Source organism: Nylanderia fulva, unplaced genomic scaffold (assembly GCF_048542155.1).
Source record: "Nylanderia fulva isolate GAGA-0341 unplaced genomic scaffold, ASM4854215v1 Scaffold3, whole genome shotgun sequence".
NCBI lineage: Eukaryota > Metazoa > Arthropoda > Insecta > Hymenoptera > Formicidae > Nylanderia > Nylanderia fulva.
In genome coordinates, this window is record NW_028190368.1 from 30,330 (window position 1) to 55,231 (window position 24,902).

A 24,902-nucleotide genomic window follows, 5' to 3' on the forward strand; every position below is an offset into this window, starting at 1 on the left:
TTCGACAAGAAAACACAAAATCTTTTTTATTTAAAAATATCTACAAATTTCTTAGACAACTACAGATTCTTAATAAGTAGATTTAAGTACTTAAAAACAATTATATGATGAAAATTATATAATGTTAATTCTATAATTTAATAAATGTATTGCTATAATTAATATCCACCTTATCCAGCAAACACAAAATAACAATTACATAACATTAATGTTATAATTTCCCACTCAATAATATAACCGCAATATAACATGGCTTGTACGTATAACAGTTATATTATTGAGTGGGAAATTATAACATTGATGTTATATAATTGTTACTTTGTATTTGCTGGGATAATTTATACACAAATTAGATGATTTCAAATCATTTCTGCATTTAATTAAAATGTTACTGGCATTTAATTGGCATATCTAATGATATTTTTACGTTCTTACTTAAACTAATTATCTTCTGGAGACCTGGCATCTTGAATTTCCTACAAATTAAATTGTATTTAAATTTTTGCTCACACACATATAAAATAACACATATAAATACTTATGATAAAAATACTTTGTAAGGCAATTATATATTACTTAATTAATTCTATCAAAGTTTGTAAAATCAAGCTGTAAACATAATTATTAGCATTAATTATCTTTTCAAATCTTTGTAATAATTTTCAATTATAAATGCAAATTTGATTTGCAACAAAATTCTTTGATAAGAAACTTAAGCGGACAGAACAAGAATCACACAGTGACATGAAACTTTTGAGGTAACTAGATCTCTAGTTTCTTACCCGGTTTCTTCGTTCTCCATACTTTGACCAGAACGTGACCTTACACATCGACTTTTGTCCAGTTTGCTTGTTGAAAACCGAGCATGTTGAGAATGGAGGCGAATATAAATGTAGAGAAACCGCAGGATTCATCGCACTTGGATTTTCGACACGATGTAAACCTAACGAATCTGGAAGGGAAATGTAGGAAATTATTCAAAATTTATATCATAAATATTATCATATCTACATGTGATTATATATAATTTTATTTATAAATGAATTTGCATTTTTAAAAATTTATTTTGCAAATTTTGCTGTTGCAAAAGTGATTCAGGCTTGATATTTATGCTATGAGAGATAAATTTTATCCAACAAATTATAAAGTTTCAAGAAAGCTGCTTATTCATTATATGTTAAATATATGTAAAATTTATTATTTATAGCTTGATTTAAAAAAAATTATACCATTGATGTAACAAATCTCGTTTGTATCAAGTGTATTCCTCTCGAGTTCTTTGAGTTCTTCTCCATTCTCTATCATCACGCCTTCCTTTTCAGTTTTTGCAGGCCATGCATATCTGGTCTAACATTTTAATATTTCGATTATTTTATTGTAATATGAGCACTTTATCATTATTAAATAGACACTTGAATTGTTTCCAGAAACAAACACTATCAAATACAATCATTTTTATACATACCTCGCACAATTTTCCTTGCAGGACTTTCATTACACAGTGTGCATTGGCGTGATCGTGTATGGCTGATCCATGACCTTCCCCCCAACACAACACCATAAGATTGAACCTACCATTTCCTTCGTCAACTAGATTTCTTGTGTATCTGCCAACAGAACATCGTTATACTTGGTATGTTGCTTTTTATCAATTTTTTTGTAATTTCATTTGATCAGTTGCAATTTTTATTTCTACATTTTTATTGGATTCTATTGTTGTTGATCAATCTTTTGAAAATCAGAAGATCCTGATGTATATATTTTAAATGCACATGTATATTTAGCATACAATTTTTACGTATACAAAATACATGCATAAATATGCACACAAATGCTCAACTTGGCAGCAAGTCTACTATTATTGATCTATCTTAATTACTGATGCTATCTGCGTAATTAGATATTGTTAATTAAGGATATGATAGGACTTAATAGCAGCACATATTGTGAAATCTCTTGCATCAACGAGTTACGTTGATATCAGAAATTAGTTACAACTTGCAATCAAAAACTAATTTGGTTAATTAGTCGTGATAAAGTCCAAGAAAATCACTTGGAATTAATTACATTTATTATTTAACCAAGTTTAAACAAAAACCGACTTTATGCTAAATTAAGTATATTAACTAACTTAATGTAACTATTAAGTTAAGGATCATAAAACTTCAAAAAATATTGGTTACGGTTTAAATTTTAAATTATACTGCTATTAAAATACAAAGAAGTTACACAGGTTTTTAATGATTTATATATATTTTAAAATATAAATTACAAAAGTTTAGGTTGTAATATAATTGAGATATTTCTGATTTTCCTTGGAAATAAAATTGAATTAAATAAATTTATTATAATAAACAAAACTTTTTTTTTCGAGAAAAGTAGTAATTTAAATTTAAATTATTCTATATATAATATGTCTGATGCAGCGGTATTAAATAATCAATTATATATATATATATATATATATATATATATATATAATATGTATTTTGGTAACGGATTTCATCTCCAAAGAAAGAATTATTTATGGAGCATTAATATAAATCGAGTAGTATATATGATTTATGAATCAGTGATCTGCAAGTTTCGTGCAACAGAACGAATATAATCCGGAATTTCGATACTTCGCATAGGTACATATTTCGTTCGTTCTTTTTTTACGAATATTATACTGATATCATCGATACCAAAATCGTCCTGCACAGAATACGAATACGAAGAAAAGGAACATATGAAAACTAGGTATATAATGCATGAAAAGTATATAATCGATATGCACCGGTCAATCGTGTTTAGATATCTCTACTTTACGTACATATCACTACTTTACTTCCATATCAAAATTTAATTTTAAAAATAAATTCTAACAAAGTAGTAAAATTTGAAAAAATATTTTTAAGAAAAATACAGTTTTTCAAATATATATTCTTTTTTATATATTTGATAATTCTTTTTATAATTGATTTAATTCTTTATAATACTTTTATGCATAAACTACCAGAATATTTTTATTTGTTTTAAATTTATTTTATTAAATTTATTAAATTTTTTTTTATTTTATTAAATTTATTTTATTTAAAATTTCATTATTTAAAAATATCAGGATGTTAAATTAAAACAATAATATTCTAAATAAATTATTGAAAAAAGTTTAGAGTGCATGCTGGAAAAAGATTAGATCATATAAGTTTATTGTTTTTTCTTGCTAAAATAAAATTTAAAATTGGAAAATAATGTCATGCTTTTTATTTTTATAAGAATATTTCTTTAAAATGCTTCAAATGTACAAATAATTCTTCAATATACATATATACTATATATTAATGGAAAATTTTCATAATCCATTTTGTGTACACCAAATTGTGTACTTGTATTCATTTTAGATCTTTATAAAAAGCGTTAAATTATACGGTGTTTTCAAACGATATGGCTATTATGCCGAGAATGATTCATCTTTCTTTATGAGAGGCCTTTCGTTAGAATACTCTCGGTAAAAGGAATATTTGCTGAGTTTTGTGTGCCGCTCGGTTTATGTTCTACTTTGTGTTGACAGCAAAACCGGTAAACGTGCGCCAGAGTTTCCGTACTTTCCCGAGTCACGTGGATCTCGGCTACTGCACACTGTAATTCCACCTGTGTCCAAGGTGCTCGTTATCTCGCGAACTCGTAAACTCATTTTCGTTCCCATTTGCGGTTGCTCGCTTAATCAAGAACTATCAAGAGTATCGATATAGCAAAACATTGCCGACAATTAGAGGCACATTAAAGTTATCATCTTTTCCTCTGTTTATATATACAATATTTTATTTTTTCATTATATGTATTATATATAAAACATATATAATGACAAAATAATTGTGTGTGTTAATTTAAATATTATAATTTATAATAATAATTAAAAAAGAGAGAAAGAGGGAAAGTTCTCCCGAGAGAGATTTCATGTTAACGAAAATTTCTCGAACGTCTAATGATTACATGTATTAACAATACCCGTTTCAAAACATATACATATTCTATATATATAAACATACGAGTTACATCGCACAGTTTGTTGGAATATATGAAATATTCGTAGTAGCTAACAATTCAGAATGTCCTTTTGTATTTATCACACGAATAAAGATATATTTAAATCGTGTGCTGCTATAAATAAGCTAATCTTGTTAGTAAAGTTATATAAATACATGGATATAAATAACAAATTTATTTTATTTATTTAAAGTACATGCAGATAATCACGAGCCAGAGGAAAATTTTCGTATTTTCTAATTATAAAATTAGAAAATACGAAAATTTTCCTCTGGCTCGTGATTATCTGCTTGTACTTTTAATACTCTACAAAGTACATTATATTAAAAGGTCATTAATGAAATTGTTAATAAGTTAGTTATACAAATACCTAACGAATTACTTTATTTATCTTGAAAATTTTCCGTTTCTTCATAATATTTTCAGATTATTTTTCTCAGGGATATTTTCTGATTATTTAAATTCAGCATTTCTTTGTACAAACAAGATAGTTTATGCTTAAGATTAGATATTCTCCTGAGAATAGTTTATATTCTACTGCGTATATTACATTATCTATATAATATATATTTATGTTGATTATCGGGATTTACGTTAAAGATTGGGAAGAAATTCCAGTGATAATCCAGTTTTATCAGGGTGTCGAACGTATTGTTTTTTTGTCTGACAATCATTAATTGACTTATCCCATTTCTATCACGAGCGTTAGTGATAGCACAGGTCACGTCAGAATAAAATTGCTGAATTCTTTTCACGTTTTCCGTAAAGCATCAGAGAACGAGTAAAGACGTGCGGATGCGAGAACGCGCGAGCGATGATAACCCATCCTGAACTTCGTGTTAATTTCATTTCACAATTCTGCACGCATGTTGTATGCGTTCTATTTACACATTTCAAATATGGTGATTGGTGAAAATATTTACTCTTGTCAATTATGGCTCAACGACCGTTTGTCTCACTGACGCATTTCTCCGGAATGTCCCTGATTGATCATTACCGTTACACGGGGATTTTGTTTACAATAGTACCGTAATTGCCGATGTGTAATTACTCTGTAACTATTCGAGAAACATACGCATTCCTCTATATATACATGCTTTATATATGTATAATCATTTTTATTGCAGATTATTGAAAGAAAAAAATAATGACATTTGATAAGATACTTATGTAAATCTTATTGAACATGTAATCTTACAAATTTCATTCTTGGATGTGTGTGTGTATATATATATGTACATATATATATATATCATAAATATTTTATATCTTGCGATAATATTACTATTATAATTATAGAAGATTTCAATATTATATGTTGTCTCAACATTGATTTATTTTAAACAGTAGATGATTTAAATTATTATTAATATACATATATAGGGAAGAGAATATAATTGAAAAAAATGCGACATGGTAAAAACAATGTACTATTCAAAAATCATACATTAAAAGTTTATAATCAAAAGTTTTTTACATACAATTGCAATAGAGAGTACGAATAGAATATGAACATTTTTGAATATTTTTCTGAATATTGAATACATTATATATATATATATATATATATATATATTCGAAATATAGGTGATTCGATTCGATTCGATTCGGCGATATTTTTGTCGATTCGATTCGAGTTTTTTTTTGCAAATTTGATTCGATTCGATTCGAATTAGAAAATCTTGATTCGCACATCTCTAATATATATATATATACACACATCTCTAATATATATATATTCGCACATCTATAATATATATATATATATATATATATATATATAGTATTTAATATTAACCTTTTTTCATATTCTCTTTATATCCTCTATTGCGATTGTCATTGTAAGTAAAAAATGTTTACTTAATTTTGTAAATGTGTGATTTATGCAATTGTATATTGTTCTTATCATACAAGTTTTTTTATTTGTATCCTCTTCTCTGTATAATGATCTCTGATAATTTATAATAGATCATTAAATTTAAAATTATGAAAGTTAACAGTCATAAAGTTAAGTTTAAAATAATCAAAATTAAAACAGCATATGACATTGAAAAGTGTTTTGTAATCATGATATAAATAATATTATTGTAAAGTGTAAAATATTTGTGATAGAAATTAATATAGATATTAATAAGAACTACACATAAAAGATATATTTTGTTAAGTATTAAATAAATTTGATAAATAAGTGCTACAATACCTATATCTGTCAAATTTGGCAAACTTCTTCCACTCCAAAGGATTGCTCTTGTAGCTCATCATCAAGTCCTGAACGTGATCGATATTTACGTGATCCGTTTGAAAAACCTCGTGCAATGCATCTATAAGTTCCCGGAGGGTGGAAACTTCTTTTCGTCGTAGTTTCTCCCGGTTCCCAATAAGACACGATGATTTTCCGCGTGGTACGTTATACAATCGATCCTCCTCGTTACAAATCTCCATTTTTTCAACTATAAGGTATCAACACTTGGGCAGTTCTATTCAACTATGGTAAAAGTTTCCTTTAGTTTATACGAGCACGAGATACAAATTGCACCGGGGAATATTTAGTACCGAGAACGTTAAAATGTGCCTTGGCTCGTCCTGTCTGACATGGAGAATGCAGACTCGAAAGCGAAGGGAGGAAAGAGATTTATGTTGAGTCTGTGTACGCCGAGCACTAACTGCGAGATCGTACTAATTCTCGTATCCAACTACCTCGCTGTCTTCACTCGCTTATAGCCGGTACGGGCCTAGTACAACGCGAGTATCTTATATGCAGTACAAGAGTCCCCTACTCCAATCAGAGTGGCACTATCATTTTGTGTACTTTCCGCTTTGTGACGTATTTTTGTATAAAAATTTCTTGAACAAAAACTTGGAATTAGATTTACTTATCATTATTATTCTTGTCATATTACGTGATCTCGGATTTTCAACGTTAATTTCAGGTTAATGACGAACATATGTATATATGAGTCATTTATGTATTTAATCGGATTTGGTCGGTTTAATATTTTTTGCAGATTTATAAATTTTACAATTAATAAAATATTATTTGTCATTTATAATATTAAAATACATTATTAAGTTAAAGCTTTATTTACAAATAAAGCAAATTGTATTTTTTAAGTTGATTATGTATGTAATAATATTATAAATTGTATATTAACAAAGATCATAATTTTATTATTAATAAAAATTCTTAACTATTTATATTTATAAATGCAAAGATATTTGAAATCTTTGTAACTTGTTCCTTTTTTTGTGTTTTTGTAACGAACATATTTTTGCTTTATATATTTTTATAAATCACTTGATAAGGACCTAAACTTAAGGTCGAAACGTTATTATCAGTTTGTTTGAGAGGATTGTGTTTATTATTTTTATTTATATTTATCTTGATAGATGAGATAAATATATTATACATACATATCGAATATTTCAAGTGATTTATTATTAAATTAACATTTCTTTCACTTTCCAATTTTGTGGTTACACGTGTTTTCCAACATATGAAGCGTATATAAATTCATATGATACATGCCTTTGAGATTTCTTATCTTTTGACCCGAACAAATGTTAAACATTTGCATCATGTCGGAATATTACGAAATTTAAAGTTTAAGAAAACATTTCAATCAATTTGGTAACATTAATACGCATTGCACATAATATATGATAGCAACATTAAGATAATATTCTATTTTTTGAATTAAAAGAAAATTGTTTTAATGCACATATTTATTTTATTATTATCATTTAGGAAATTTAAAAGATTTTTAAATTTTAAGAAATTTAAAATTTAGAAAAAATACATTTGAAAGAAAATCAATATTCATAAAATGTTTTATTAATTGTAAAATCGAATACATATATAAATGATTGGAAAATAAGATAATAGAGAATTAAAATAATTTAAAAGTTTAAAATAATATTGAATTATATTATACGTGAAGATATTAACATTAAAACATTTTTAGCTTTCTTTGATTTTAAATATATATTTAAAAATTCTGAATTTATATTATATCATAACTATATACTGTAACATCACACATGTAACATTTATTTAACTGATCATTAATTGTAAATTACTACTAACTTATCATTGATCTTTCCGTATTTGTTCTCAAATTGAGCTCATTTTGTCTTTACTTTTGTTCGGAAGGATTTGGATGAATCACTGCACTTGCACGGCCTCGGTTACCGGGCTACCTGTTATAATGCAGCTGCAGCAAAGAATGCAATAAAAAACTAACAGCGGAAAGTATGAGAGTTTCATGTGCTCATTAATGAACGTGCGGTTAATATCCGAACTCGATTATTTGCATTCCTTTAAAAATGTTAATTGTCTCACAGAGAGAGACTAAATTTTGTGATGAGACATTTATTTAAAAAAGTATAATTAAAATCTGTATCATCTACATATAGTTTAATTTACTCACGTGCAAGGCAAACTTTTGCAATAATAACATTTTGCCAGTGGTCTTTTGTATAGTCTGTTTTTTCTGCATCTGCATGGCGACAATTTACAAACGCAATCAATACGTCGAACTAAAATCGATTTTTTAACCGTATTTTTATGCTTGTTTTCGGGACTTAACCGGCAATTATTCGGCGACTTGCTCCTGTTAGGTGACTTTTCTGTTTTAGAATATCTAATTAATGATACAAAAACAATTTCGTAAAATTTTAACATCTTGAATACTTTACATTCTTGAATATTTTCCAACAGTTACGTACCTAACATTAGCTTTCCTTTTTTCTTCTTTATCTTCTTGATCAATTCGCGATCCGCAGCAGCACGGATTTCTCCAGCATCGTGAGCAGCATACGGATTCGCTCATCTTTTGCTGCAGTTCGTTCATCACATCCGAAAAGATATTCAACCTTTGATAAGGCAGCTCTTCGCGTCGTTGTCGTTTCGGTTTCTCGTAGCAGTAACATTCTTCAATAGAATCTGACGGAAAATCCTCGAGATTTCTCGCGAAATATCGTCTGATTTCTCTCTTCGGCTTCCAACTAGTAACTCGGATTGCTCGATCCTCATCCGGCTTTCTAGCAATTCGTTCATTATTGTGATCTTCATCATTTTGGCAGTCACAAACATCTAATGGCAGCCCGCAGTACGAACATTTTTCGATCGGTGCTCTGCACGTGCATTTATCTTGACTATTATCACAATACAGACAAATCATTGCCTTCTTGCAACCGCAATTTGTTTCGACTATGTGGCAATCTTCCGAAGCAAATGTAACGCAACAACATCGATCTCTTGATCTGTAGCAGTTGATACAATTAACTGGTGATCTACATCTGAATATTTCAAGAATTTATAAGAAAATTACATTTGAGAAAATATAGATTTCTATATATATTAGATGCTTTTTAAATTATTAATTAAAATATTTTTTAAATTTACAGTATTAAAATTAGGAATATATATAAATATCGAAATTATATATTTCGATATTTTCTATACAATCTGTTCTAATTTTAATATTGCAAATAGAATCTATATTACCTGCACTTATTTATTCTTGAACAATTGTTGCACATTGTGCACCATCTACATTCTTCATGAAGCTGACAATGAGCCGCAATCTTTCTACATTCTTCCTTTGTTCTGCAACAATTCTGCAATTTGCATTTTTCCTTCATTTCGCAGTAATTTATGCAGTAATGCGAACTTATATTCGAAGGTGATATACTACGAAATCTAGGTTTATCAGTCTTCAAGCAACTCTTTAGGTATTGTGTTGGTGCGCAAGCGCATTGACCTGTCGATAAACGACAGTATTCGCAGTAATTTTTTCTCTGTTCAAATTCATTGTCCTTGCAAGGACTATCTTCGAGAGTGTTATTGCATTTCGCGTATTTGGCAATCAAACATGGACAATTTTTCAGATCAGAAATTAGTCCGCGCTTGCAAGAGATAAACTCTGGTGATTTTTCTTCTAGTTTCTTCTGCGGATAAAGTGTATCGATCGTTTCGCATTTGACAATCAAGCCTGAAGGATCTTTAGAATCAGAAGGTAGAGCGCATTTACAAGGAATGTCTTTTTGTGGCTCCTCTTTTAGCCTTTTGTGCGAACAAGTCACATAAATTTTCTCTTTCTCATCGATATCTTTTAAAACTTGATTTTCATCAGTAACATCTTTTGAAATGACTGCAGCATCTTTCGGAATGTCTGTAACACTCATTTCAACTTCGGCGACACTTACTTCGGGCGCGATGAATTTTTCTACTTTTATTTCTTTTTCGATTTCAACAGGAATAGGTTCTGACGGAATCACTTTTTCCTCTGGGAGTTCATCCTGATTGACATGTCCATTTTTAATAACCTCAACAGGAATAAATGTTTCTTTAAGCTCTTGAGATTTAGGATCAATTGTTGTTACAGTTAATGGAAGATGCGATTTTTTCACTGCTATAATGCGCAATAATTTAGGTGTCTGTATTCTGCTAGAAATATCCATTTTTTTATCCTCTTCAGGAATTGCAAAGCCAGCTATTGGTGCAGTCGGTTTTGGTTTCGCAACACCTTCAGCTTTCTTAGTCATTTCTATAAATATAGAAATAGAATTTTAACAATATTGAATCGAATTAAATAATTTTTTTATATTAAAACGTATATGCTTATACTTTAATAATGCAAAATATTACAAAAGATAATATAAAATAAGAGCTAATATAAAATGTAAAATGATGAAAGAGCAATTATGAAAGTTTTATACAATTAAATTGTCAAACTAAATTAATTTATAATTTACCTCTGCTTGTGAGCGGATATCTCACTGGCATTGTAATCTTTTCATCCATTTTTTGCGAATCTATTGCATTACTCATTTTATCCTTATCTTTAAAAACATTGTTTGATTTTTTAATGTCTTTTAAATCATCTGTAATAATTTTATCCGGTTTATCTTTTCTTATTTCAGTTCTTTCTTTCAATTTTATTCTACCAAATTTAATAACATCGGTCAGTTTTTTAACTGATCGATTTAAAAATGAATCTCTCGGTTTTTCTTCCGTTGTTTTTCTTTCTTTTAAGATATTTTGACTCTCTTTCTCTTCCTTTAGTTCTTCTTGCATTTTTTTGTCAGCTTGAATATCTTTATCTAATGTTAAATCTTGTGTCACAATATCCTTACCCGATTGCTGAAAATGATTCCTCATTGATTGATTATTGATTCTTTGTTTCTTGACAAGAGTCTTAGGATTCGAAATAAAATTTGAACGATTATAAAATTGCGTGCGCGGTAATGCAGAATAAATAATTTGAGACGATGGTTCAGAGGAAGGATTATTAATCGGTCCCACAGGAGCGGTTGAAATAGTTGATAGATTATTCGAAACAGTTTCTTTTATCTGTTCATCTTGCTTTATATTGTTCGTAGACTGTTGTTCCGTTAAATGATGAAGAGCAACGTTATTGTCTAGTCGTACTGTTCTTTCATTTTCAGTATTCTTTTTCTGAATATTTAAATTCGAGCTATTCATATTTTCTTTTACTAGGTTATCTTTTGCATCGTTTAATACTCTCTTATCATTGTCCCGGTTAACAAAGTTCGAGTCAGAAACCTTCTTACAAATTGTTTCCTTTGGGGCTTCTTCGACGTCAGGAAGCGCCTTGCAAACTATTACTTCTTCCGGAGGCCCTTTCGGTTCGCCAAACATCCTCGTGCAAACTGTGATATCTTCCGGAGACTCTTCAGTAACGAACTTCTTACAAACTCTCGTTACTTTTGGAAGTTCTTCGGAATTTTCAAACGTTGTTTCGCATACAGTAGCGCCTCTTAAACGTTTTACGGAATTCTCGAATGTATTTTTACACGTTTGCATCTTCTCGAAACGTGATCTAGCAACGCTAAAGGATACAGTCTCGCACACAGTCGCATCGTTATCTATTAATTTACTACAAGATGTTTGACAGATGGACATTTTGACATTATTGTTACATTTGTCTTTCGGACATTCCGCCGAATTCTCAAACATACTTTCGTACGTTTGCGTTTGCTCGACGCGTTCTCTAACAATGTTAACCGATATTTCGCATGCAGTTGCAGCCTCGGGTAATTTGCCAGAAGGTGTTCGGCAAACGGATATGTTTTCCAAACATTTTGTATTATTGCATACATTTTCAGGAAACTTTCCCTCGACTTTGTCGACGTTTGTGAAGCAATCTTCCTCTTCCTCCGCGATACAACTACAGGTGGATCGTTGTCGAATAGCGTATTCTCTTTGGCAACTTTCGGAAGGTTGTTGCAATACTTTATATTCTCTCTGTCTCTTCCCAACGTTATTACGATCTAGTAAAGAATTTTGGAATTTTTTATTTCGATAGGTATAGCCGTCTACGTAATGCTCCTTCGGCACTTTGTCATATGTAGCGCAATCTGTGTAAATCGATTTCGGCAACCATCTGCTGCCATCGACCGCACGGCACACCGTATATCCACTATTATTTTTGCAAAAGTTATTTCGAGTATTACTTTTACCATAATCCCTCTGTTCTATCGTGGTGCAAATCGTATTTGATAAGGAAACGTCACTGTCGTCCAATATGGCTCTCGCTTCTGAGGGATATATAGTGGTCCAAGATTGTAAACGTCTAACATTGTCGCACAAGCTCATATCTGAACATGGAATTGCAGGGTCCGACAAATCCTGTTCAAGATCTAGACTGCTTGTATCCTTACAACAGCAACCGTTCCTAGTTGATGAGATCGTGTTTTTGCATTCGATGTCATCATCGCTAACATTTAGCTGCTCCTTGCTGGACTCGCTTAATTCTTTCGCGGAGGTTTTGCGCAATGTTGTGTTTTTGATGTTATCGTTACTGCTCTTTTTGTGAATAAAATTAGACGACTGCTGCGTTTGTAGCTTGTTACGTTTTTGTTGTATGCAGTTTATTAACTTGCATGATGATATGCTGGCACATCTCGAATTTAATTGTTCGGTAGTTGTATCGGAACTTGTAGTAGTTGTATCTGTATTTAATCGAAACTTCGATTTTTTCTTGTTTTTCTCCTACATGTTTAAATGTATAATAAAATAATTGTAATATAATCATAAAACTCAATTAACTTTAATATTAGATATTTTTATTTCCTATGCATTTATAATAATCTATTGTTTATATTAGTTTACTTAATAAGCAATTAAGAAAAATTCTTTAGTATTAATAATGAGAAATAAACGTAGAGATACATTTTTTTATACAATAGATCTTTCTATCTTTCTTTATATAATATATTTTAATGTTTTATACTTTTAATTACTTTATTTGATTTATAAAAAAATGAATTTACCTGGTTAGTGTCTTTAGCTTCCGAGCAAATATAAATATTAACGTTTCCAGTCATTCTTCGATTGTCGGTATTTACATTATTCGTTGATTTTTTGTTTTTCTTGTCGTTGTTAACTTTATTTTTCACAGGGAATAGTATTGTATCTTCATGTTTGTTAGTGTGTGGAAACGAGTTGTTATGCATGGATAGATAATTATACTGACGTAAAGCATGACGTGTTATTTGTCGATTGCTACAAGCATTGGGCAATTTGTAACGATGTTCTTCCATAATACGAGACTTTTGAGACACGTAGGATTTTTGTTTAGATTCCTTTGAACATGGCAAAATCGGCGTTTTCTCTTCCTATTTTAAAGAAATTATTTTTTGCAACTTTGTCTTGCTTAATTAATTATATTTTCATATAACAAAGTATAAATTTAAAAAAATAAAAGACATTTCGATATTATTATTTGATATTATTATTGAATCAATATTTTTATTTTTATTTTTATAAAAAATATAAAACATTTAAGGAGAAAGAGTATGAAAAATTTTTAAAGTGGATACTTGCATCTAGGTACCATTGAGCACTGTTTCACGATAGTTTGCACAGCGTCTTTAATAGAATTGTTGATTTCTTTAACAGAATTGTTTATTTCTTTATTAATTATTTTACTCAGCTTCGTCGAATTTATCTCTCCATCGCGGACGAGAAATTTTTTTCTCGCCGATACATTCGCACAAGTCTCTCTATTGATTTTCTCTTCTTCGCATGTTCCCAAAGTGCGCATGCAATTCGCTTCCGTTGCCTTCTTATCATTTTTATAACCCTCATTTTCTAACTCTTGTGCTTTCATGATATCTTCTTTCTTCTCTTCAATTACGTCCAAAATCGATGCTTTCAAAGTTTTCTCTTATCCTCTTCCAATTTTGCTATTAATTTCAGCTAATCAATGAAGACGTATTGATCGCCTACGCTTATAATCTTTCGCAAAAAGGATAAATTACAGTAGTATTACACAAAAGTGTATCTTATATAGAAAATAGTGTGTTCTATCTCTTGAGTCTTTAAATTCTTTGTCATTTGAGAATATATTGCTTTTCTCGTTTCGATTTTTGGCGCTAATCATCTCTGGCCGAACAGATTTCTTAATCCTATTATCGGTTTTCATGATTCTTGTCAGTTTTACTATTATATAAAATGCTATGCTTTCTTTCTTCGCTATTTTTGTCATTAATTTCTAAAAATATATAACATTCTTTATCTTACTCATTTATTATTTTATACTTGGAAATTTGAACTACTTGGTTAAATGTCACATTATACTGACACTAAGTGACAGCACCTTTTAATGACAGAAAAAATAGAATATCAAAAATTAAATTGCATGTCTTTCATTTTTATTATGTCAGATAATAATTAATTCCAAATTTTATTAAAGTTATTTAAACCGAGAGTTATTTAATACTCAAAATGAATTTTTTACTACGGAATTTTGCACTTTAATCACTTCATAACAATAATATTTTTCACGTTGAACAAAATGAAAAAGTATAGAGAAAATATTTTCAAAAAATATTTTAAAAGTATAACAGATATATATATATATATATATATATATATATATATATTTAAAATATTTTTAATCTGTGAAAAGTATGTGGAATCTAGAAATTATAATTAAGAAAATTTAATAATAAAAATCATCGATTTTACTCTTTTTATGAACTTTGAATTTTTTATTATTTTTTTATTTCGCTAGTCTTTAAAAAAAAGATTAATTAATTGATGTGTTGTTTAGCTTACTGATTGGATTTCCACGAGCTGTCACGGAATTATTTGTAATTTACGAGCGTTTTCAATAAATTTTACCTGAAAATATGATCACCTATTCGCTTTAAGGCTTGTCAGTAGATCAATTTTCATGTGGTAGACTTGACTTCTGAGTAACCAAGTGATTGAATATATGAATCAATTTGGTTGTAGTGATGTTCGGCAATACCGATAAGAAATCTATTATTCTCTTTATTGTTATTTAGAGTGCAGAATTATATTGCTTAATTAAGCATATGATCATTGTGCTCGCACATAACATATACGAATATAAATAATACAATTTTTTAAATTATTTAATTATTTAATTAAATTTCAATTCTATATGAAAAATATTTTTATACATTAAAAAACAATCATTAATTGTATTTTAATTTTATGATATCCTATAATGCTATCAAATTAATTTTTATTGTACAGTCTTTCTTTAAAAAAGTTATTTTTATATAACTTGTAACTTATCAATATCTGAAATAAAAGAAATTTATGGAATTTTAATTATTAGAAAATATTCGGATAATGAAATTCTGACCTGGTTACAAAATTTCTGCGCAGCAGCATTGCAATGCAATGCATTTATGAGATATCATTATCTGTGGTTTCATCCGTTGTAGTCGAAATACCAGATCGATTATGTTTACCAAGATAATTACAAATTGATGACATTTCGCTAAACGATTCACTTTGAAATTTTTGCTTTGCTTTGTAAATTATATTGCATTCTTTTTCGTACTTCTTATACATTGGCTAAATATTATATAATATTAATTAATAATAGAAATATAAATATGCAATATAAATTATAATGTAAATATAAATATAAATTACTTTATACCGTACTTAATACCGTAAGTAATTAATATTATCACACTTAATACCGCAATTAATTAATATAATAATAATATGATATTAATTAATTACAGTATTAAGTACATGATATAAAGTAATTTATATTTGTATTTACATTATATTTATATTAATATTATATATTAATTAATTACGCTATCAATTTATCGTATTTACGTATTAGAACACAATATTTTTATATATAAAATGATCGAATTAATTAATTAATTTCAATATAAATGCGTAAATTAATTTCAATTTATTTTGGCTTGCATTTTGAATGTCAAAATATAAAAGATGTCTGAATATATAATTTATAATTAAGAGCTGTAATTTATGCACACAATCTATTATGATTATTGTAGTTTCTGATTATTTCTTTCTTGCTTATATGATTAAAGTTTAATATACCTTAAAGCTATCATCAGCTTCGTCACACTTTGATGTTGACGTAGTTTCTCTACGATCTTCATTCATAGGAGGAAACAATTGTTTTACATCTTTACATTTGTCTTCGCACTGAAATAGTGATATTAGAGGTTTTTCGGCTTTCATCACCTTCCTTCGAAACTCACATATCACATCTTTAAAGGTCTGCGTTTCTTGATAAGGAAGGTTATTCCCCTCGTTTAGCTTTGTAGAGACCTTGGAAAGTATCATATCGAAAATAAGAGATACTATATATCTTTAACCTTTTATCCCCCACATTGACAAACACATTGCTATGTATAATCATAATAAGAATACACATAATTTTCCCAACAAACATATATAATGAAAGACTATATAATAAAAGTATTATTTTATTTATTTATTTAATTGAATAAAAACTTATAATTAAAAGAAAATCAAACTGTATTGATACTCATTACGATTAGATACAGACACAAATAATAAAGTTTCAAAATTCGACCAACTTTTCGATAATATAAAAGTAAGGTAAATTTTCTTACTAAATTTAATTTACTGGTAGATTGATGAGTATCGCATGTAATAGAAGTATCACAGGGCATTTGATCTTTCGATTTAGAACTTAACGAAGAATCCTTCGTGCTTCGAAGAGCGCTCAAAGTCCTCCATCTTCTAGCTTCTCGTTCCTGAATTAATCTCATCCTATCATGTTCCTTTAATTCTTTTATTAACCCAGATGTTTGATATGGTGGAAGATATTTTTTCAATCTAGGTATCTCCAATCTGGTTTCGTGGACATTAACATTATATCTTGTTTTTCTCATTTGCTGTGATTTCTCTTCTGGTGAACTGTAGTAATTGAAAAAAATTTGTCTTATTCCAAAAACTATATAATATATCTTCTCTCTGAGGCATCACTCTATTTAACTCAATAATTAAAAATATTTTTTGTTGATGAAATATCGTTTTTTTAATACCTTGTTTTTTCAAGTTTTGATGAACAAACATCTGTAAAATTTAGGGCATAGCGTGAAACTTCACTTGCATTAATATTCTCAGTTTGTCTGTAACATCTGTAAGGTTTATGTGTAACGTGTGCGTTACATGGATTCTGAAATTCTCGCTGATTCCAATAATTATAATTTTGACAGTGGATTATTTGGTCAGGTGCTTTGAATTGCGGCTGAACTTTGCAAGACCAAACTTCTGGCTCGTTCGTAAACTTTGAAATGGAAGCATCGTCTTGTTTTCCTCGAATATCTTTCATGCAAATATTGCATTGAGTTTGACGATTTTCGCTTAATTCAGTGACTGGTTTAAACAAAGAAGCAATTTTTCCATGTTTTTGAGCACTATCAGGACGTCTGTCTGCCCGATTTGTACGAAAAAATTCTTCTGCATATCGCGTACTGATACATGATCGATATTAGAAACTCATGTGTACATGAAACTTAACATAATCACGTGTATATTACCTGGAATGTCTTTGAGTTTGCACATCACGATCACAAATTCTTTCCCACTTCCTTCTTTTATGTCGCCTCGCTTTAATTAATGTTGCCTTGTCACAAGATTTTTGTTTCTCTCGTGGTGAACTACTATCAGATTCACTGTAACACGTTATCGAGTTGTAAAATTATTTTTCTGAAATTTGTAGATTAATTATAGTTTTCAATATTTTTTCGTCATATACACTTTATACCTTTTTTTATAATCTTCACGTTTATCGATCCATCTTTTTCGTCTTCTTTCTTCTTTCTTCTTTCTTTTTCCTTTCGAAGAAGATTTAAAAATTTGAGCATCAGTATGCGGTGTCTTTGTACTCTCCTTATATTTTTTAGATTTTTGTAGATTTATTTGAATATTTTTCTCAGGTATTTCCGTGGATCTTTTAATTTTACGCGCGATAACCTGCGTGTTTTTCTGCAACATTTCAATGTCTTCTCCAAATTCCGTAGATTTTGCCTCTGTATCGCCAATATATGTTTCCTCCGCTGTTTCCGGTTGCTTCGTTAATTTTTTCTTGACAAATTTTTCTCGTCTTTTTTCTTGGTACGTGACGCCGTACAACTGCAAACTAGCTAATGGATCGTACAACTGAGCTTTTTCATTTACTCTTGATGCTTCTACATCTTTTCTCGCTTCCAGCTTTTCAGTTTGTTCCCTTTTAGCCGAGTATTTTTTCACATCTTTTTCTTCCGCAATATCATTTAAGTCTATAATCACTTTGCCGTTTTTCGCTAATGATTTTCCTCGGTCATCTCTAATTATAACTTTTTCTGGAATTTCTAGCCGATCTGTCTCAATATCTATCTCAGCGTCTATCGACGTTCCTTCCGTAGTGACAATGTCTCCTGTCTTCCTTCCTGGAAATTAGACAAGTAAACTGTTTGATTAAATATTCTGCTCTTTTCTTCGTGCAGAATTTTAAATCGAAAGATCATTATCCCTTGACCTGGTTTTTGCCAATCAATAATCAGTAATTCTTTGTCTGTTTCCGACATTCCGTTCGTTTCAGATACTTCATTATTATGTTCAGTTGCATTATTTATATCCGACTGGCAAACTTGATTGTCTCTTTTAATATTGCAGAACCTTTGTGATGTGCAAATGCAGGAAATCTAAATAAATTCAGGTTTTATATTAATATTTAATATAGTCGAATTAAATATACCTAAAATAAAGCAATTATTATATAGTATAAAAATTGTTATATAATATTGAATAATATATAAAAAAATTATATAAGAAACATATACATATGTGTATATGTTGTAATTGAATCGCAAAATTACATTTCTATTTTTATTTGAGTTTTACAACTGCAAACGATATTAAAAATTAAAATTATTATGAAACTAAAAAAAAAACGACTATAGCATACGCGAGTATAATCACTACAAACGTTTCGCTTATTGGTCTCCTGACTATCAAAGGATGTTCTAGTATCTGATGAAACATTAATGCAGTCTCGCGGATGAATGCATCTCCGCATCAATTGCGAGTCTTTGATCTCATCTACTTCGAAATATACAGTATCCTTAGAAATCGGCTGCAGATACCTGCAACACGAGTTATAATGTAAACACAATAACTAATTAACCACGAGATTCTCATTTTTCATATAATCATATTTATTTGAAATTTTACACGCTTTGATATACCTCGGTAATTTTTTCGTTGTAAATTTCTTCTCATGAGGATACTCCAGCTTTGCATCATTAGCTCTTACATGAGAATCTGGTTGGCGACAAATCGTCCTGCGTCGTGCACGATGTGAATCATAATTTCTATTGTAAATATTATCTTCGGAATCATCATGGTCCGAAATGATTTGTAAACTATCTACTTGCCGATCGGGCTTCTTCAGGAGCTTGCTCTGTTCATTTTCTTCGTCGGAGGTAGACGAAGAAGTAGAGGAAGATTCTTTACGCTTCGCCTCCTTTCTCGTAGCACGAATTCGTCGATACGTTCGAACAGGGGAGACAGATTGAGCTCCAGGAAGCATTCGAACTATTCTATCTACGAGAGACAGTTTTCTCGTTCGCCATTCGCTATCGCTATCGGTCTTCTGAAAGGGAATGAAAATTCGCAGTAAATGGCTAGCGCAGAAATAATTGATTAAAAATAAAGTGGATACACGTCAGGGAAGTAACAGGAAGTTATTTCACCGCATACCGTTCTCTTGCCGAGCCAGGGAATTTTCATGAGCGCAGCGAGGATCCTCCTTACGCGGCCCCGTTTCTTTTCTTTGGCAATGTCGTCCTTTAAGAGCAATTCCTTGGAGCCGTTGTCCATCTCGATGTGAACTACCTCCTCTTCATCTAGTTCCTCCGTAGGCCAGGACTCGGTGTTCGCTATCGACGTAGACGAGCTGGAGTCATCCTTGCGTGGGGAAGAGCGGGATTTCCTTTTCAACCTAGTACGAAGCCTCCTACGAGCTCTCACCACGAAACAGGAAGTCAGATCCTCGCTGCTCGAAGTCATTTCCTTCGCCAATGGATCGTTAAAAATCTGAATCGGACGTTTACAGCTTAGTCCTCCATTATCGATATTAATTATTAATTAGCACAATTAAAATGATAGATTTTTAGGGAAAAAATTAAAATATTTCAAGAAATTGATTGTTAATTTTTATAAATTTAATTATTAATATTATATGCAGAGTATAACTGAATTATAGTTTGTTAAAATGTACAGTGATATATATCTTTTCATCAGTTCATTTTGTATTTGCACTTTTGAAATGGATTTTACATAGAAAATCTTTATTATTCTTTAAAATATAATAAATCAAGGTCTTTATGAGAAAGGTAATATTTTACTTGAATCGTAACATCTTCTCTTATTTTCTGTGCTTCGACGTCTTTGAAAGGCGTTCTACGGTGCTCAATTTCGATCTCTCGTGATGACCTTTCTTGATAAGCTGAAACATATATATAACAATAATTATTTTTATCATCGACTTCGAATCGACTTTCGTCGATTTGTAAGGTAAATTATTTATAGTATTTGAAATAGACATGCATTTGTAATATAAATATATACATAGAAAAACAGATAGAGTTACTATACATACTATAACTATAGATCGACTCTGAACTACTTTCATCGATATCATCATCCGTTTGTACAGATTTATCTTTTTTTTCTACGATTATTTCGTCAATTTTTTCTTTCTCTCTTTCCGCAGGTATTTTCTCTTCCGGCATTTTTTCTTCCAGTATTTCATCTTCCAACATTTTTTCTTTAGGTATTTCTTCTTCTGGCATTTTTTCTTCCAATATTTTTTCTTCCGGTATTCTTTCTTCTTGTATTTTTTCTTCTTTAATTGGTTTTTTTTCTATAATTGGTTCTTCTTCTTTATAAATATCAATATCTATCGGTACAAATTTCTTTCTCGCTATCAACTGATCATCCGATGAATCTCTAATCCGACAAAAAATATCATTATGATCCAACATAATCAAATGAATACACTTAGTATGCGTATTTTTTCATATACAATATTGTGTTTTAATTCCAAAAAAATAAATATTGTTAAACTGCAATAAAATATGACATTGATTCTTTATGTTTTTAAAAGAAAAACTAAATTAAAAAATAAATATTTGTTAAAACTTATATAAATAAAAATGATATAATTAATATAAATATTGATAAAAATATTTGTATGGTTTTTAAAAAAATATATGAATGCATTGCTCGCAATGTGCAATATAAGACTTATATAATTTTTCCTCTCACACGCTGCGAAAAAATGCGACATATGATTTATTAACAAAGCTCACCTTTCTTCACTTATATCCGATAAATCACCGTATTCGACGGGTGATCGGCAAATCGTGCAGAGATTCTGCAAGTCCGCGAAGCATTGAATGCAGAACAAACCGACGCAATCAGGTGTGGCGCATTTAATGTGCGGTTCCCGATCGGAACGCTCCACAGTACCGCACAGAAGACACATATTCTGCTTACGAGGGAACAACTTGTTCAGAAACGGGCAAATCGCCAGGCATCGCTCTCTGAACGTGACTTCCTCGATTCTCTCGCCCTCGGTCATGCCGAACTTGCGGCGCAACTGACGCCGTGCAAATTTCAGAAAACTTCCCCTCGATCTGCACGAGTTTGGATCCATTAACTAGATGCGGTTTGGTATGCATGAAATTTATGTTGCGCAAAACAAACGCGAGCGAAGTAAATGAGGGAGCTGCACCGATAAACCGAAACAGAGGATTTATTCGCAGATTGTTTGAAAGCAGTTTGAGAAGAATCTTTAACATTTTAATGGGAAACTTCATCAAGTAATAAAGTATACCGTGTCTAATGTAATTGCCTGATTAAATATGATGAATATTTTTTTGAATCGCGACTCGGAGATAAAACTTGGTAGAGAAAACGCTTATTTCAAGCTTGTACATGAAATATATACTTCGTTAGCTAATTGAATAGGTGCATTACCTAATTATATGATTGTACAACCAAGCGGCTCTTTGCTTGGCTCTTTCCGGGTGATATTTGCACATTACAACGTGCCGCAATCTCAATCCGTACGGTTCGAATAACGCCATAATCCAACAGAATCCGATCAACGTCATAATTTGTGTATATCTGTCTAAATCCGGAGGGATAGGATCTGGGAGGCAGGGCGTCATATCGATCTCCACATCTTTCGCGTGCGGTGTAAAAGCTTTCACGATGCTTCGGTAAAGGTCGGCGAGGTAACCGTTACCAGACACGTAGACGCCTATAGAATTAGGTCGTTGGACCTAAAAATCGATATATACGTTTTCCCATCACGATTATTTTTCATCGTGATTATTCTATGTCATCGTATATTTTTGTCTCTCGATATTTTAACACTTGGTGCGATAATAAAATCACAGTTCTAAGCTACAGAACGTTCGAGCATTCGATGCAATTTTTATAAGATATATATTTCAATTTTTCAGTGACTCTTGCTTAGATTTTATTCATCGTGAAACGTGTAATCAATTATATTATTTAAAAACTATATATTCAGAGTATTCCAAACATAGTTTCTTTGATTAATATTTACCACAATAAAAAATATTAATATGTACATCGTAAAATTAATCAAACATATTTTATATCTTATTGTGACAGATATTAATATGTTTTATTGCGATAAATATTAAGCAAAGAAACTCTTATAAAATATAGTCACAAATCATTTTTTCAAATAATATTTTTGATAAAAGTACCTTTGTTTCGATTCGTCCGTGAAATCTAATGGTTCTCAGAATCCAATAAAGACTATAATCTGCCATTATGTGAATACATATTTTAAATGTTGTCAAGCACAAAAATACTGCGGATTTGGCGAGTTTAGTTTTTTCTGCCTTAATCAAAGTGACGGACGTTAATGGAATATATTGATTTCTTTCACGATGGTTTAACGGTAATATGGTTTCTTTTTCCTGACGTGTTCTTATTAAATCAATAGTGCGCACATCATCAGTTAAGTATTGATTGTCGAAACGGTCGTTCGTTAACCATTTATGCCGATAATGTATAATTCTAAAAAAATATCTCTATTTATTAAATATTCGATTGCAGTTTATTAAAATAATATCTGTAATTTTACCTTATTAGCATGAAGACGATAAAAAAGGTGGCCATAAAACTTATCCAATCGAAAAAAGCTAAAAATTTATCGGTCCTTGATCGCACCTCGGTGATTATACCAGTCGATACATCTTCGATAGTCTTACTTTGATTCGTCTCAAAGTGGAAAGAATGCGAAAATTTCACTTTAACGTAGAACATCGCTTTTATATGGCGAGTAAATCTTTTGATTTCTATATTTCAAAAGAGATCTGTTTTAAAATTACTCCCATGAAATTTATTAAAATATTTAAAGTCTCTATGTAATTTATATACATTTATATTCATAAATTTTCAGTTTTTTTGAAGTTGTAAATTTTTAAATTCTTACACGGAAAGAATTTTCTCTTAGAGTTTATCCTCAAAATCATGATAATCGTGGGACAATATGGTATCGAAAGAATTTTATAATAGTTTCTCTGATTAATATTTACCACAATAAAAAATATTAATATGTACATCGTAAAATTAATCAAACATATTTTATATCTTATTGTGACAGATATTAATATGTTTCATTGCGATAAATATTAAGCAGAGAAACTCTTATAAAATTCCTCTCCCAATTATCATGATTTTCAGGGTAAATTCTAAGAGAAAATTCTCTCTGTGTAGAATTTACAAGAGAGTTTTTTTTTTATAGCGTTATAAATTTTTGTGTGAGAGAAAGAGAAAATAAAAATTAAAAGATATGTACTTTTGCGTACAGCATCAACTAATGTATCGGCGAGGTAAGACACGAGCATGCAAATGAAGTCTAAAGGTTTCACTATGTAACACAAGGCGTTCACGATGTACGTCAAATTGCAAATCCCTCCGAAAAGCGGGCCAAGCTTCGCTTTACAGTCAGCTACCGCGCCATCGAAAACTCTCTGACACCTGTCGAATGGCGTACCCAATTTCTTGTTGCAGATATTCACGATGCTACCGAGCCATTGAAAAACCGACGTGATCACTCTCACTAAGAGATATATTTACAAAGTTACAAAGATCGATGGCTTTTGCGAAACTACAAGGGAAAAGTTGACTCACGTATACTAAGCACAAGTCGTTTGATAGCAACGAGAGTTCGCTTAATCTTCTTTACAACCACCTTCACCGTCTTTATTACTTTTGATATCGCGTCTCTCAGAGCGTAGAACGGCTCTTTTATTAAGTCAATTACACTTTTTACAGCTTGCTTTAACTGCTCCTAGAAATGCGTTTACATTAGTTACAACGGTTCGGAATAATAACAAATTAAAAAGCAACATCTTTCGAATTTTACAATCTACAATTTCAAAAATATATAAAATATTGAATAGTGTTTGATAGAGTGTGTGCAGAAAATATTTGTTGATCAAATAAAGAATTTTTAACGATCTATAAAACCAAT

General features: G+C 30.2%; 4 protein-coding genes across 4 annotated transcripts in view; 1 reads left to right on the forward strand and 3 right to left on the reverse strand.

Annotated features, from left to right (window-relative positions):
• Positions 1-6,775, reverse strand: LOC114932923 (cysteine dioxygenase type 1). The gene is made up of 5 exons (XM_029305354.2): positions 6,230-6,775; positions 1,466-1,607; positions 1,230-1,347; positions 783-952; positions 1-476 (listed from the first exon to the last, which is right to left on the reverse strand). Exons 1-5 carry the CDS (start codon positions 6,469-6,471, stop codon positions 441-443), a joined length of 708 nt encoding a protein of 235 aa, XP_029161187.1. The 5' UTR covers positions 6,472-6,775; the 3' UTR covers positions 1-440.
• The window catches only part of LOC146722539 (uncharacterized), a 26,176-nt gene continuing 2,856 nt past the window's right edge, over positions 1,583-24,902 (forward strand). The window contains exon 1 of the mRNA XM_085484367.1: positions 1,583-1,633. The gene's annotated coding sequence lies outside the window, so the exon portion shown is untranslated. The remainder of the gene's footprint in view (positions 1,634-24,902) is intronic.
• On the reverse strand, positions 8,000-12,956 carry LOC114932843 (uncharacterized). Its single transcript, XM_085484234.1, has 6 exons — positions 12,933-12,956; positions 10,786-12,883; positions 9,536-10,577; positions 8,725-9,291; positions 8,457-8,669; positions 8,000-8,240 (listed from the first exon to the last, which is right to left on the reverse strand). The coding sequence occupies exons 1-6, from the start codon at positions 12,954-12,956 to the stop codon at positions 8,192-8,194; spliced, it is 3,993 nt and encodes a 1,330-aa protein (XP_085340360.1). The 3' UTR covers positions 8,000-8,191.
• LOC114927832 (uncharacterized) overlaps positions 15,719-24,902 on the reverse strand; it is a 10,216-nt gene continuing 1,032 nt past the window's right edge. The window contains exons 3-20 of the mRNA XM_085484368.1: positions 24,560-24,719; positions 24,225-24,488; positions 23,508-23,721; positions 23,125-23,440; positions 22,361-22,668; positions 21,691-22,017; positions 20,979-21,328; positions 20,725-20,825; positions 20,078-20,413; positions 19,564-19,970; positions 19,284-19,461; positions 18,855-19,020; positions 18,102-18,765; positions 17,875-18,009; positions 17,377-17,808; positions 16,942-17,248; positions 16,400-16,633; positions 15,719-15,874 (exon numbers count right to left, since the gene is read on the reverse strand). Coding sequence (XP_085340494.1) covers positions 15,719-15,874; positions 16,400-16,633; positions 16,942-17,248; positions 17,377-17,808; positions 17,875-18,009; positions 18,102-18,765; positions 18,855-19,020; positions 19,284-19,461; positions 19,564-19,970; positions 20,078-20,413; positions 20,725-20,825; positions 20,979-21,328; positions 21,691-22,017; positions 22,361-22,668; positions 23,125-23,440; positions 23,508-23,721; positions 24,225-24,488; positions 24,560-24,719 — 5,055 coding nt within the window. The remainder of the gene's footprint in view (positions 15,875-16,399; positions 16,634-16,941; positions 17,249-17,376; positions 17,809-17,874; positions 18,010-18,101; positions 18,766-18,854; positions 19,021-19,283; positions 19,462-19,563; positions 19,971-20,077; positions 20,414-20,724; positions 20,826-20,978; positions 21,329-21,690; positions 22,018-22,360; positions 22,669-23,124; positions 23,441-23,507; positions 23,722-24,224; positions 24,489-24,559; positions 24,720-24,902) is intronic.